We start from the raw sequence: 12889 nt of genomic DNA, 5'->3' as shown, positions 1-12889 counted from the left end.
TGGTCACTGGCACAGTCAGCACCTCTATGTGTACGAATGTCAATTATACTAGTATGCCTTCTCTTATCAATGAGAATATGATCTATCTGATTATGAGTTTTACCATCTGGAGAAGATCAGGTATTTTTATGGATATCTTTATGTTTAAAAGTGGTAATTTTCATAATTAAATTCTTTGAGGTTGCAAAAGTAATCAATCTTATACCATTATCATTACTTAATTCATGAAGACTTTCTTTACCAATCGTGGGTTTAAATGTCTCTTCTTTGCTAATCTGTGCATTACAGTCACCTAACAGAATTTTCATATCATACTGAGAAAATTTATCAAAGACCTGTTCTAACTCTGCATAAAAATCATCTTTAGTATTATCATTCTTATCTTCCGTTGGTGCATGTATGTTTATTAAAATAATTTTACACCTCCTACCCTGTAAAACTGCATATGATATCTTATCATTAATAAATTCTACTGTTTTAAGAGCCGAGATAATTCTATTATTTATGAAAAAGCCTGTTCCAAAATTATGATTTTCAGTACCACCATAGAGAAAAGTATAATTTTTAGTTTTACAATTCCCTTCTCCTGGCCACCTAACTTCCTGGACAGCTACTACATCTAATTTATACTTAACTATCTCATTAACTGTACACTGAAATGCCCCAGGCCGGTAAAGGCTCAGAACATTCCAGGTGCCTAATTTAATATCCTTATTCCTAATGTATATCTTATCCTTAGTCCAGGGACCTCCCAAAGTAGTCCCCGCCCGATTATATAAAGGTGTAAATGAATTTAGAAAGGGGTGGCAACCTAAAGTAAACTTGATAAAAGATAAAGACGGTGATTTTCTAGCTGACCCAAGCGATATCCTAAATAGATGGAAGAACTACTTTAATGACCTTTTAAATGTTCATGTAGGAGATAAATCAGAAGTAAATGAAGTGCACACAACAGGACCTTTAGTTCCAGAACCTAACTTGACTGAAGTTAAAGATGCTATTAAAAGGCTAAAGAATAACAAAGCACCTGGCATTGATTTAATACCAGCTGAGTTAATTAAATATGGTGGAAATTCGTTAATATGTCAAATTCATAAATTAATTTGTTTAATATGGAATAAAGAAGAAATCCCTCAACAGTGGAAAGAATCCAAAATTGTTCCTGTGTTTAATAAAAGTGATAAAATGAACTGCAATAATTACCGTGGAATTACTCTACTCTCAACAACATATAAAATATTATCTAACATTCTTTTAACAAGACTAACCCCATATGCTAATGAAATTATAGGTGATTATCAATGTGGATTTAAATGTAACAGATCAACTACAGATCAAATTTTTCACATCAGACAGACACTTGAAAAAAAGTGGGAATATAATCAAAATGTCCATCAGCTATTCATTGATTTCAAAAAAGCATATGATTCAGTCAAAAGAGATAAATTATATAATATATTAGTAGAGTTTGGAATACCTAAGAAGCTTGTTAGTATGATAAAAGTATGCACCAGTGAAACAGAAAGTAAAATTCATGTGAGTATTAATGTGTCTGACAAATTTACAATTCATGATGGGTTAAAACAAGGAGATGCATTATCTCCATTGCTCTTTAATTTTGCCTTAGAATATGCTGTTAGGAAGGTAAAAGAAACTAACGAAGGACTAAAATTAAATGTTGTGACTCAGTTGTTAGCATATGCAGACAATGTAGGCTTATTAGGGGATGATATAAATACAATTAAGAATAATGCTAAAATATTTTTCAAAACTGCTACAGAGATAGGTTTGGAAGTTAACAAAGAGAAAACTAAATATATGCTTACAGGCCGAAACCAACTGTTAGGTAATAATCAAAATCTAATTATTGATAACAACTCATTTGAACCAGTTTCCAAATTCAAATACTTAGGAGTAATATTAACAAGTGAAAATTATATTAAAGAGGAAATAAAAACTAGGCTTAATTCAGGAAATGCATGTTACTTCTCTCTTCATAAACTTTTGTCTTATCGTTTAATATCTAAGAAACTAAAAGTTCAAATATACAAAACAGTAATTTTGCCTGTAGTATTATATGGGTGTGAAACTTGGTCCCTTACATTGAAAGAGGAACATAAATTGAGAGTATTTGCAAATAAGATCCTTAGGAAAATATTTGGACCTAAAAGGGATGAGGAGACAGGTGAGTGGAGAAGGTTACATAATTTGGAACTACATAATTTGTATTCATGTCCAGATATTATTAGAATAATTAAATCAAGAAGACTTAGGTGGGCAGGCCATGTGGCACGAATGGGAGAGGAAAGAGGAGTTTACAGGATTCTTGTTGGGAAACCTGATGGTAAGAGACCTGTAGGAAGGCCAAGACGAAGATGGAGGGACAACGTTGAGATAGACCTAAAGGAAATCGGTAGGGATGGAAAAGAGTATATAGATGTTGATCGAGATATGGACAGATGGAAGGCCTGTGTTGCTGCAGCCATGAACCTTCAGGTTTAAGAAGGCTAGAGAGTTAGTTAGTTAGTTTAATTGGGTAATCTTTCTTAATTCTATCATCAGCAAATTTTCCTGTATTAAATTTTAGAACTTTTAGATTTTGTTGCTGATGATTTATCACAGAGAGTCATTCTCTTAATTTAAGAATTACTAAATAATGGTCACTGGTACAGTCAGCACCTCTATGTGAATGAACGTCAATTATACTAGTATGCCTTCTTTTATCAATGAGAATATAGTATGTAGGACCACATAAATTTATTCACTCAATGAAAGTATACATGATTAGTTTAATGACTTAAGTGGGACAATCAATGGCCAAACTATACATTTTGAAAAAGGAACTCATAGAGATTAAAATGAATATCAGTCTTGACAAAATAGAGGTCTACTTGCTGTATTTATGACTAGCTCTTGGAATATCAAACAAGCTGCGTCGGCTGGCATGTAGCAACAGCATTGCCAGGTATGTAGAATTTTACACTTTGAAGTCAAATTTCAGTGAGAAATTATAATTTATGATTTTCCATGTAAATATATGTTACCGTACCTTGGCTGTACACTTTAAGGCCATGTGGAACAGTCTCCACGGGATCTTCCCAAGCTCTTTCCCCATGGCAGTGTTGACAACTTAGCTCTCTTGGTGCCAGATCTGGCCCTTTCTAGCACTCATTTGGCTGCGAACTAGGGTACCTGCCCCTGTTCACCACTATGATGCCATCTCCGGTTCCGGCCCACACGGACCAACTTTTGCATTGATTATACATTTTAACAATACATAGGAATAAATGTCTACAAAATGAAACTTGTGAGAATGCACAAGACTACACCAGCAACACCATTTCTGTGTTAAAAAGTACGCACGTAATGCCACAATGTGGTATCTCATCTCGAGTGTGCACAGTTTTGCTTAAAACCGTGATATTAACATTTCTGTTGTTTGGCATGGAGATAGGAATGCTGCGTCAAACTTATCTTTTTAATTATTTGAAATAGTATAAGGGGAAACGCCACGTCACATCTCATCATGCAAGTGTATAACTCCACAGTCAGGCAACCAGAATATTTACATATGCTGTGTAATCTCAAGGAGAAAAGGGGGAGGGGTTGGCAGGGGTCACAACCCACCATTTGGCCCAGTATTCCTACAGAAAAAAAATCAAAGGCAGGAAAAGATGACAATATGAGGGCTGACTACCAAAAGAGCATACGTAACCCCCTGTTTTTTCTTCGAAAATCCTGGACATGCCTCTCTATACATCGCTTGATTTCACACACACACACAAAAAGACATCTAATGGCAGGAAATTTCGAAGTACTATAAATTCCATACTAGAGTTGATATTCCAAAGCAAAAATAAATATATGGGTTCTTATATTTCTCCAAGGATGTCATGTAACAAATTTCATCCAATCTGACCTGTTGGGGTGGATACTCCTGGACAACCTTGTACGAAATGACCAATAACCCTGCAGCACTGGTGACACAATACAGTAAATTATAAGCATCATAACCTACACGAAGTAAGGTCCAATAGTACTGTCATGCTCATTTTAAATCCTTATACTAAAATTTCCTTCACCTACCTTTCTCCACAATCTGCCACACTGCCACCTTCCACTTCATCAGGATTCTCTCCACTATACTTCATGTCTTCATCTTCACTTAAAATTAATTCACTATTGTCACCGTACTCAGCTGGCATTTCATTAACAAATTGTCCATGGTCACCTGGATAATATCCTTCACTTTTAGGAATATTTTCTCCAATAAAAACTTCCTGAGTTTTGTCTTCGAAATGAATCCAACTATCATCACTCACACTTTCCACTTTACAAACTGAAGTTTCATTCATGTTCTCAGTAGATAGTTTGATGTCAACAGAAGAATTCTGTATGCACTCATTAGATGGTTTGATGTCAACAGAGATATCAACATCAGGAGGCTCCTCGAATGATTCTGTTTCAGTCTTGATACACGACTCATCCGGAAGCCACACATTCTCCACAGATGTTTGTTCACAAACTAATGGATCAGCACTTTCTGTTTCAGACTTTATGAGCACTTCCACTGGAGAGAAACACGTATCAGACATCGGAGCAGCCAAATTTTCTTGACTATCATCAGACCAGGATGCAGAAGCCATCTGAAATACACATGCAGTGTGGATTAAAATCCTTATCTTTAATTTATTTTTTTATTTTACTTTTTTAAAAGAAAACAAAAACCCACAAACATCTGCACACTGTAAGCCTTAGACTTTCTAAAAAAAGGGGGGGATGTGAGGGTTGATACACCCTATTGGATACAGGGACAAAGAAAATTGGCTATAACCAGATCTAGCACCTCGGCAGAATACTTGAAGTAATACAGAAGACAGTCAGCATGTTCCAATGGAGCAATCTAATATAACGGTGATAAATATTTTTTTGGTTCATTTTGTCCATGCTGCATCTGAATATTTCATGGTGCTCCAAGACAGAAAATGCATAACAATAATTGCACTTACAGTACAACTTAGAATAAATATTAGTTTAGTTTATTTGCGTCCAAGGACTACCAGTGTGTACAAATTACAGTACATGGTAATATAGGACATGTCAATACTTACATTACAATACAATACTACATTAATAGATTTTACAAATACAAAATACATAGCCAAAAATTGTAAAAAAATTGAGTCTTACTCTGGTATTATATCAAAATCACAAAAAAAATATAACATGAGAAGATATAGAACATTACAGCATACTTCTAGGTGATACTAATTATCCACCTTCATTTGACATTTAAATTTACAAGAATAATATGTTATTATACTACATTATATACATTTTGTCTTTTGTAAAAGTTGCTTTAATGCATTCAGCTATAGAATAAAAAACATGCTTCAGAAGCATTGATTTTATCTTGTGCTTGAATAACATCAATTTTGGTTCTTTCCTCACATCTTGTGGTAGTTTATTGTAGAGATCTATGGAAGAGTTTAAGGGACCTTTCTTATATAAGTTAAGACGGCAGTGTTTTATGTGAAGTTTGTCTTTATTTCTTGTGTTTAGGCCATGTATTTCATCATTTGTGGCAAAGTTGGAAATATTTTGCTTAACATAAATTAAGCATTCATAAATGTATATGCAGGGGAGAGTTAACACATTAAGTTTACAGAAAAGAGTTCTACATGAATAAGTTTCCTTTACTCCAGCTATGATTCTTATAGCTCTTTTTTGAAGCATAAAAAGGACATTGGAGTGGCCCTTGTTACCCCAAACCATAATCCCATATCTTATAACTTGACAAGTTTAAAAACAAGATGCTGCAAATAGCTGTTGCGCAGCTCACACCACATTTCCCCATTCCACTCTTCGGAGCGACGTTGGTTCACAGTGTTGCAACCTGGAGGGAGGGGAATGGTCTGAGGATTTTCAACGAAATTTGTATTTGCTTTTTCCTGGGCTGTTTTCTACCTGTTTGAGAACAGAACTTCAGCTCACCTTTCGCCAACGACTCTTTTCCTTCTTTTAAAACTTGAACTCCCCGATGGTGCAGTGGTAGTGTCGTCGCCTTGTAATCAAGGGATCCCGGGTTCGATTCCCGGTGGAGGCACATAGTGGTTCGGATCCCACTTTAAACTGTACGCCCAGTATCGATTAGCCTTACTGTGCATAAAGTGGACTTAAAACATCAATCTAATCCAATTCTTTTAAAACTTGAGAAACCATCCATTTAGATACTTCCGTGGTGCCGCTTGTGGACTCGACAACTTTATACTTAAGTTTATGTAACTCCTTCTGATTTCGCAAATATGCTGCAACATTGTAAATCATTTCTCTGGCCTGTCCTCTAACAGGCTTCCAGAGCAGATTGTGAATTTCGTTGGACCAGGCATGATTTGATTTTTGCATTTCAAAAATATGCAACCTTGAGTAAAGAGCAAGAACATTTCAGTGCTTTAAACAAGAACACACGCAAGCATGTTATCAGATTGCCTTCTCGTAGTGATTGTTGTACGATAAACAAAATAACTCCCACCCCATTCAGCTTTAAAACAAAAAAAAACAGGCCACTGCTCGATGTTGCATTCAGAAAATTAAGTCATTCACCCAGTAGTTTATCTTCGTTATAAACGTTAACGCGCGTGCGTAATACTACAGTTTACGATCCGCGCACTGCTCGCATTTTCAAAGACCGGATTAAATCAAATGAACCACTGATAAACTGATATGAGCCGGCACCGACAATCTACACAGTAAAAATAGTTTCTCATATTTGTTTTAGCTTAATTTTGCTGAGTTGGCACCACTCGTAGTGTCAAAACCAGACTAGTACGTAGAAGAGTGGTGGGGAGGATGACGTAATAGGAAGTGCTCCGCAGCGATCTGCGCATATCGGGACTTAACTTGTCAGGCTATAGTAAAGCATCAAAGCTTGCCATATAAAGGCACTTTACAGTTTGGGTGCTTGAGATGTCTACCATTTCTCGAATTTAATTTTGAGTGTAGCATGTTTATGTGTTCTGTATAGCTAAGGTGTTCATCCAGAATGATACCCAGAAATTTTGAATTTTTTTTAGGCTCTAGTTGTGTATTCCCAGATAATAGATTGAGGCTTATTTGGTTTCTGGTTTGGATTGTAGCAAATGTAATGTAATTTGTTATTAATTTACTACAGAAATGTTCTAATCTCATAATTATTGCATGTTCAATAAATTTTGAGAAGACTGAGAGTTGCAAATTGGGCCTGTAATTTGATAAATCCTTTGGGTCATTCTTCTTCAGTAATAGTTTAACAACAGCTACCTTTAGCCTGTCTGGGAAAATACCCTGTTCAATGGAATTGTTTATTATATGTAGTAATGGTTGACATAGGAACTATAACATTTCTTAATTAGGAAGTCTGGTATTTCATCAATACCAAAAGATCGTTTGTTTTTTATACGCCTCAAGATTATATTTAATTCCTGTGCAGTAATGGGGGAAATGAACAAGGATTTGTCATTTACTGTTATGTGTGTAGAACATTCTTATGGAGCAGCCATAAACCCATTCCTTCTATTTGGAACTGAATTTACAAAATACTCATTGGAAGCATTCGCAACATTAGAGGGATGTTGGACTTCTATTCCATTAATGCATATCACCATATTATTACATAAAGATTGGTGTTTTGTTGATGCATTTCTTATAATTTACCACATTATTTTACATTTATTGTTTGAATTATTGACTTTACGGTCATTATGATTAATTTTTGATTGGTGGAGTACATTTTTATATATTTGCTTATACCTCTTGTAATATTTCAGAAAAGATGGACTGGGGTTCACCCTACTTTCAGAATGGAGAATTTTTAATTTTCTACTTGAGATTCTGATTCCATTTGTGACCCATGGTTTACACTCAGTGGATATATTTTCTTGTTTAGGTGGAAAACATTCATTGTGTAACAAGATAATTTTGTTTAGAAACAGATTAAATTTTTCGTTTGTGGAAGGTAAATTATAAATATCTTCCCAATTTTCCCTGTTTAGTTTTCCAATAAACATGAGTATAGAACCTTCATCATATTTACCTTTTTTGCATTTTTAGTGGCTTTCTATGATATTCAGTAGCTTCTCTTTTACATGTGAAACATAAAAATTGTGCTTCACGGTCGGAGAAGTGGACTGATATGTTTTCACATTGAAACTCTTTTCAGTGTACACTTATTAACATGTGGTCTATGAGGGAGAGTGTGTCTTTCATTATGCACATGGGTGTAGTTACATGTTGCTTTAGGCCAAAAGTGTTTATTGTGGCTTCAAAGTGCAGTTTTCGTCCTGTATTTTTTAGAAAATCAATGTTTAGGTCACCACATACCACAATTTCACATGTAAAATTTTTAATTCATCTAACAATACTGACAGATTTTTTATGAATATTGTATAGTCTGCATCAGGTGTTCTGTAACAACATACTATTATTAAATTATATTGTGCAAGACGTAGAAGACTAACTTCAAAATGTCTTTCTATAGGTTTCACAGTTTTGGGGACAATTTGATAGGCAATTATATCATTTTTTGTAAATATGCCTGTTCCCCCTCGTTTTATTAGAGACCTTGATGAAAAACTAGCTAGGTTGAAATTTGGAATTTGAAGGTAAGTAATTTCATCTTTGGACAGTCAGTGCTCAGTAACACACAGTACATGTGCATCTAAACATTCATCGGTTAGGAGCATCTCTAAATCTAACACTTTGCCTGTAATACCTTGAATGTTTAGATGCACAATATTGCATTGTATAACTCTCTTCTTCATTTGAGAGAAACTATTGCGTTTAAGACCTTGTTCCTTAGGTTTAACATTTACAATATTTGTTGCATTTTTACATTTTACAATAAAAAAATCATCTTTAAGTTTGCCGGAACACTCCTTATTCTATTGGATGTTCGTGTAGATGGATCTTTTTGTTTTTCATTAACTCTTTTATCATTTTCCACTTGCTTGTCTTTTTCATCTTTTCTCACTTCACTGCATTTTTCACCATTCATCACAAGACAGACTTTTCCGCTATTTACCACATCATGCAGGGGGCAGTTGCTACAGAGCTAAACTAAAGTTGAAGGAAAAAAAACCCAGAAGAACTTAAAATTGGGGTTCCAGTGTGTGCGCGTGATCTGATTTTATTATGTAAAATATAAAATAGCTATGAACGACCTTCTAGGACTTTAAAATGCAGTGTTTTGATCTTCTAGACAAAGGTTTCCACCAGGAATGTTGTTATTGTTGTTATATAAAAAAAAACTACACTTGTCCTACAAAGTAGCCTTTCAACCTCCTCATTTTACAAAGTTCCTGATGAACACTCATGTTACAAGATTGAAAAGTTGAATGTGGTGTTTTTTATTACCCACTCTAGGTATGGCTTTTATTACTATTTCATTATGATGAGTGCATTAACACATACTTTTATCAAGAAGGTAAGGTAAAATATAATGAACACATGCAACATATTATGTAACTTAATTGAATTTCAAATATTTCTTTAAACATGGCAATTTCTTGTTCTGATGATTACATATACTCCATTCCTTATGTATTTCAAAATAGTTTTACAATGAGGTCCATGCCACACAAAAAATGATTTGCTGTGCAAAACAGGAGAGAATAGTGTAATATGAAACACAATTTTATTCACAAGAACCCTGATACTTACATATCCCTGTCAAAGTAGTTCTTCAAGAAAGTATACAGGATTCCATTATTAGTAATGTAAAAATAATACTTTCTATTCATTACAAATACATCTATTACCACCCCAAGAACAAATAAGATTTGACTGCATATTTTAGTACGTCACAACTTCAAGCAAAAAAAATAACTTTACCTCAAAGCCCATCTCCCCTCTCTGCTTCTCTTCTGCAGATGATGGGATTTCCTTCAGAAGGTTTTCCGATTCAGAAGACATGTTATGGAAGTCCTGCCAAGATTCTCTAGCTTGTCTATGAACGGAGAGCACACGAACTCTGGCACACTGTCATCCTCTGAAACCTAGAATGAAGAAAACTGAAGTCATAAGTAGGGTAGGGTTGGGACATGGGTATTTAGACACTGAATAGCTAAACAAAATTTGGGTAAATACTGGGTATTTATTAAAATTTTAGTTATCTACCAAGAGCCATCATAGCTCAGTTCATAGAGCATCTGGTTATAACTCGGAAGATCTAGGCTCATCTCATGGCAGGTGATCTGCACAAGGTAATTTTCCAGTCATTTCCCTGTTTCTGCATGACTGAGGTTCACCCAGCCTCGTAAAAATGGGTACCTGGGGGCAACCCTGGAGGGTAAAGGCAGTCAGGCAATCACAACTATGGCCACGATCAAGAATATGTGGAGCTCTATAACTCCACATCACACCATGTGCCTTCACAGCATGTGTGCACAATACACAGGGATAACTTTGTCTTTCTTTCATTTTTAGTTATCTACCTCAAAAGTAGATACAAAGCTTTGTATATTTCTATTCCTATTATATTTTGGTGATTCCAGTATTACATATTGCACATCCTCACTTCTCTAGCTACATGCACATCTCTTATTCAGGGTGGCCACTCTTGGACCAGGATAAAATTCAAGTATAATTTCTGGTTTAAGGCGAACTTTCCAAAAAATCAAGGGTATAAGCAGATGTTTTCTCTATTTCAACATTATATATTACCACCTCTCACCCCCCATACAAATACATGGGCCATTTCATAAATAATGCACAGTGTGGCAACACTGCAGAGTGGATGATGCAACAGAAGTAAGACTGGCGTCATTTTACATAGAGGGCATGACGCAGCCAGCCGTATGTTTGTGAGCTCTAGACTTTACATAGCATGACTGAGACGGAGTGGAAATGGAGGCTGCAGATGTCTCGGGTACTATTACAATTGACGATCAGAGGTCGTACATTAAAATTGAAACCTTACGTGGCAAAAAACAGACAGAAATCTACAGAGCGTTACTGGAAGTGTGTGGTGAGTCAACACTGAACCCTAGTACAGTGTCTCGTTGGTCAACTTCAAGTTACGGCTAACCAAATGGGAGTTTCGACTTTTTCTTCTACTATGACATAGTTCAACGTGTCCTTTTCTACGTCATTGGATGTTTCATATTCCCAAGAGAAGGAATAAAAAAAAAATGGTCCCATAAAAATAACGCATTTCTCCTTGCCTCCTACGGTCATCCTGGCAGTGTTGCCAAACCTGATGTGCATAAAAGAGCTAAAATTTCACCATTAATAAAGCTAAATATGACTTTCAAGGAGCTAGATTAATGAAGGCTGCATAAAGTGCCTCCTAGGGTAATTTTAGGTGTCAGAGGGATGGGGGCTCTGCTATTACCGTTAGTTTTAAAGTGATGACAATTTATTCTTAGTTTTCACCACCTAGATTTGGCGACATCATCCATCACAATAATCCAATAATGCTCGTATGAAATCGAAAATAAAGGATTCCCGGATAACAATATTGTCATCTCCATCTTACGTACAGCACAATTTTATAAAAATAGCTGGGGAGGAAAGAGGGGTTGGGTGACGCAGCCTATATATATATATATATATATATATATATATATATATATATATATATATATCACGTCACATGCAAAATGTACGCTCATGGCAAAAATTGGTCTTTATGGGCCATTGCCAGTAGTGGCATCATAGTGGGGCAGAGGGTGAGTGCCACAGTTCACAGCCAAACGAGTGCACGAAAGAGCCAGATCTGGTTCCAAAAGAGCGAAGTTGGCAAACAGTAATCGGCAGCTGCCCCAGCGAGAAAGGCCTAGGGGAAATTGTCCCTCCCCCCCTTAAATGGCATATGTACACACACACACACACATAGCTGGCTTTTCCTCCTCCTCACCAGTTCCATGTAGAAACAACAGCCAACGGAAGGGAAAAGGAATATATCTACCTCTATCTTCCTTGCCCCCCCCCCCCCCCCTGTAGTGATTGAAAGGTCATGGTTTCAAGTGCTCCAGTCTATCTTCTATATGATTTCATTGTAAATCCTCTGAAGAACTCGGGCAGGGTGAAATTTGTGCAGTACTTATGTTCTCTGTATTTACACCACAACTTTTTACACGTTGTACAATGTGTATGTATAATATGGGATGCATTTTTAATATTTATGAAATGGGAACTTATTATGTAGAGACAAAAATGTTATGCTTTTTAGTAGTGTTTAATTTAAATAGACTAATCTCTTGGCCTCCAATGAAAACAATTGGGTTAGCTAAACAGTCATAAATACAGACATATTTATTTAGGCAAGAGAACATCCATTCTTGTTGTTGTTGTTGGTTAGGTTTATTTTACTTCACTTTTCTGCCACATTTGGTTATCACGAAAATGGGGATGAGAGTGATATACGATGGAATTGATGAAGGCTGAGATTCGAACACGTGACGAGCATGCATTCTTGTTCCTGTGTGTTGTACAGTCACGGACACTGCCGGTTTGCAATAACTACCTTGACTTTCAATGGAATAGTTACAAGCCGGCAGTGTCCGTGACTGACTCTGTAGTGAATAATGAAATCATTTGGAATGAAAAATTTATTCCAGAATTCAAAAAAAGCCAAATGAATATTATTGAAGAAACTACAAAAAGGTGTGTATTGTTACCTGTTTATCCTTTTAATATATTGAATATTTGCCAGCTCCCATCACTTTTTCTAGCTGTATAGATTTAATCGCGACAATGTTAGCATTGGTCTTCCATCACTTTACCTAACTTCTGTCATGACGATGAACGTTGATTAAATTAAATGGGTGAAGGGTGGATACAAAGAAACACTTATGCACAGACCAGGGCTTGAACTCGGACCCTTCAATAATGAGATCGTAAGATGGAGAAA

At 35.8% G+C, this 12889-nt stretch overlaps 1 protein-coding gene across 1 annotated transcript in view; it reads right to left on the bottom strand.

The window, feature by feature from the left end:
• Nucleotides 1-10028, bottom strand: part of LOC145999451 (uncharacterized) — a 57998-nt gene extending 47970 nt beyond the window's left edge. Inside the window, exons 1-2 of the mRNA XM_083136410.1 lie at nucleotides 9868-10028; nucleotides 4087-4646 (exon numbers count right to left, since the gene is read on the bottom strand). Of these exons, the coding sequence (XP_082992536.1) occupies nucleotides 4087-4646; nucleotides 9868-9948 (641 nt within the window). The 5' untranslated portion in view covers nucleotides 9949-10028. The remainder of the gene's footprint in view (nucleotides 1-4086; nucleotides 4647-9867) is intronic.
• Nucleotides 10029-12889: the final 2861 nt, after the last annotated feature.

This window comes from Lepisma saccharinum, chromosome 15 (genome assembly GCF_977018435.1).
Source record: "Lepisma saccharinum chromosome 15, izLepSacc3.1, whole genome shotgun sequence".
NCBI lineage: Eukaryota > Metazoa > Arthropoda > Insecta > Zygentoma > Lepismatidae > Lepisma > Lepisma saccharinum.
The sequence above is the reverse complement of the archived record's forward strand: the minus strand, read 5'-3'. Positions and strand labels throughout refer to the sequence as shown.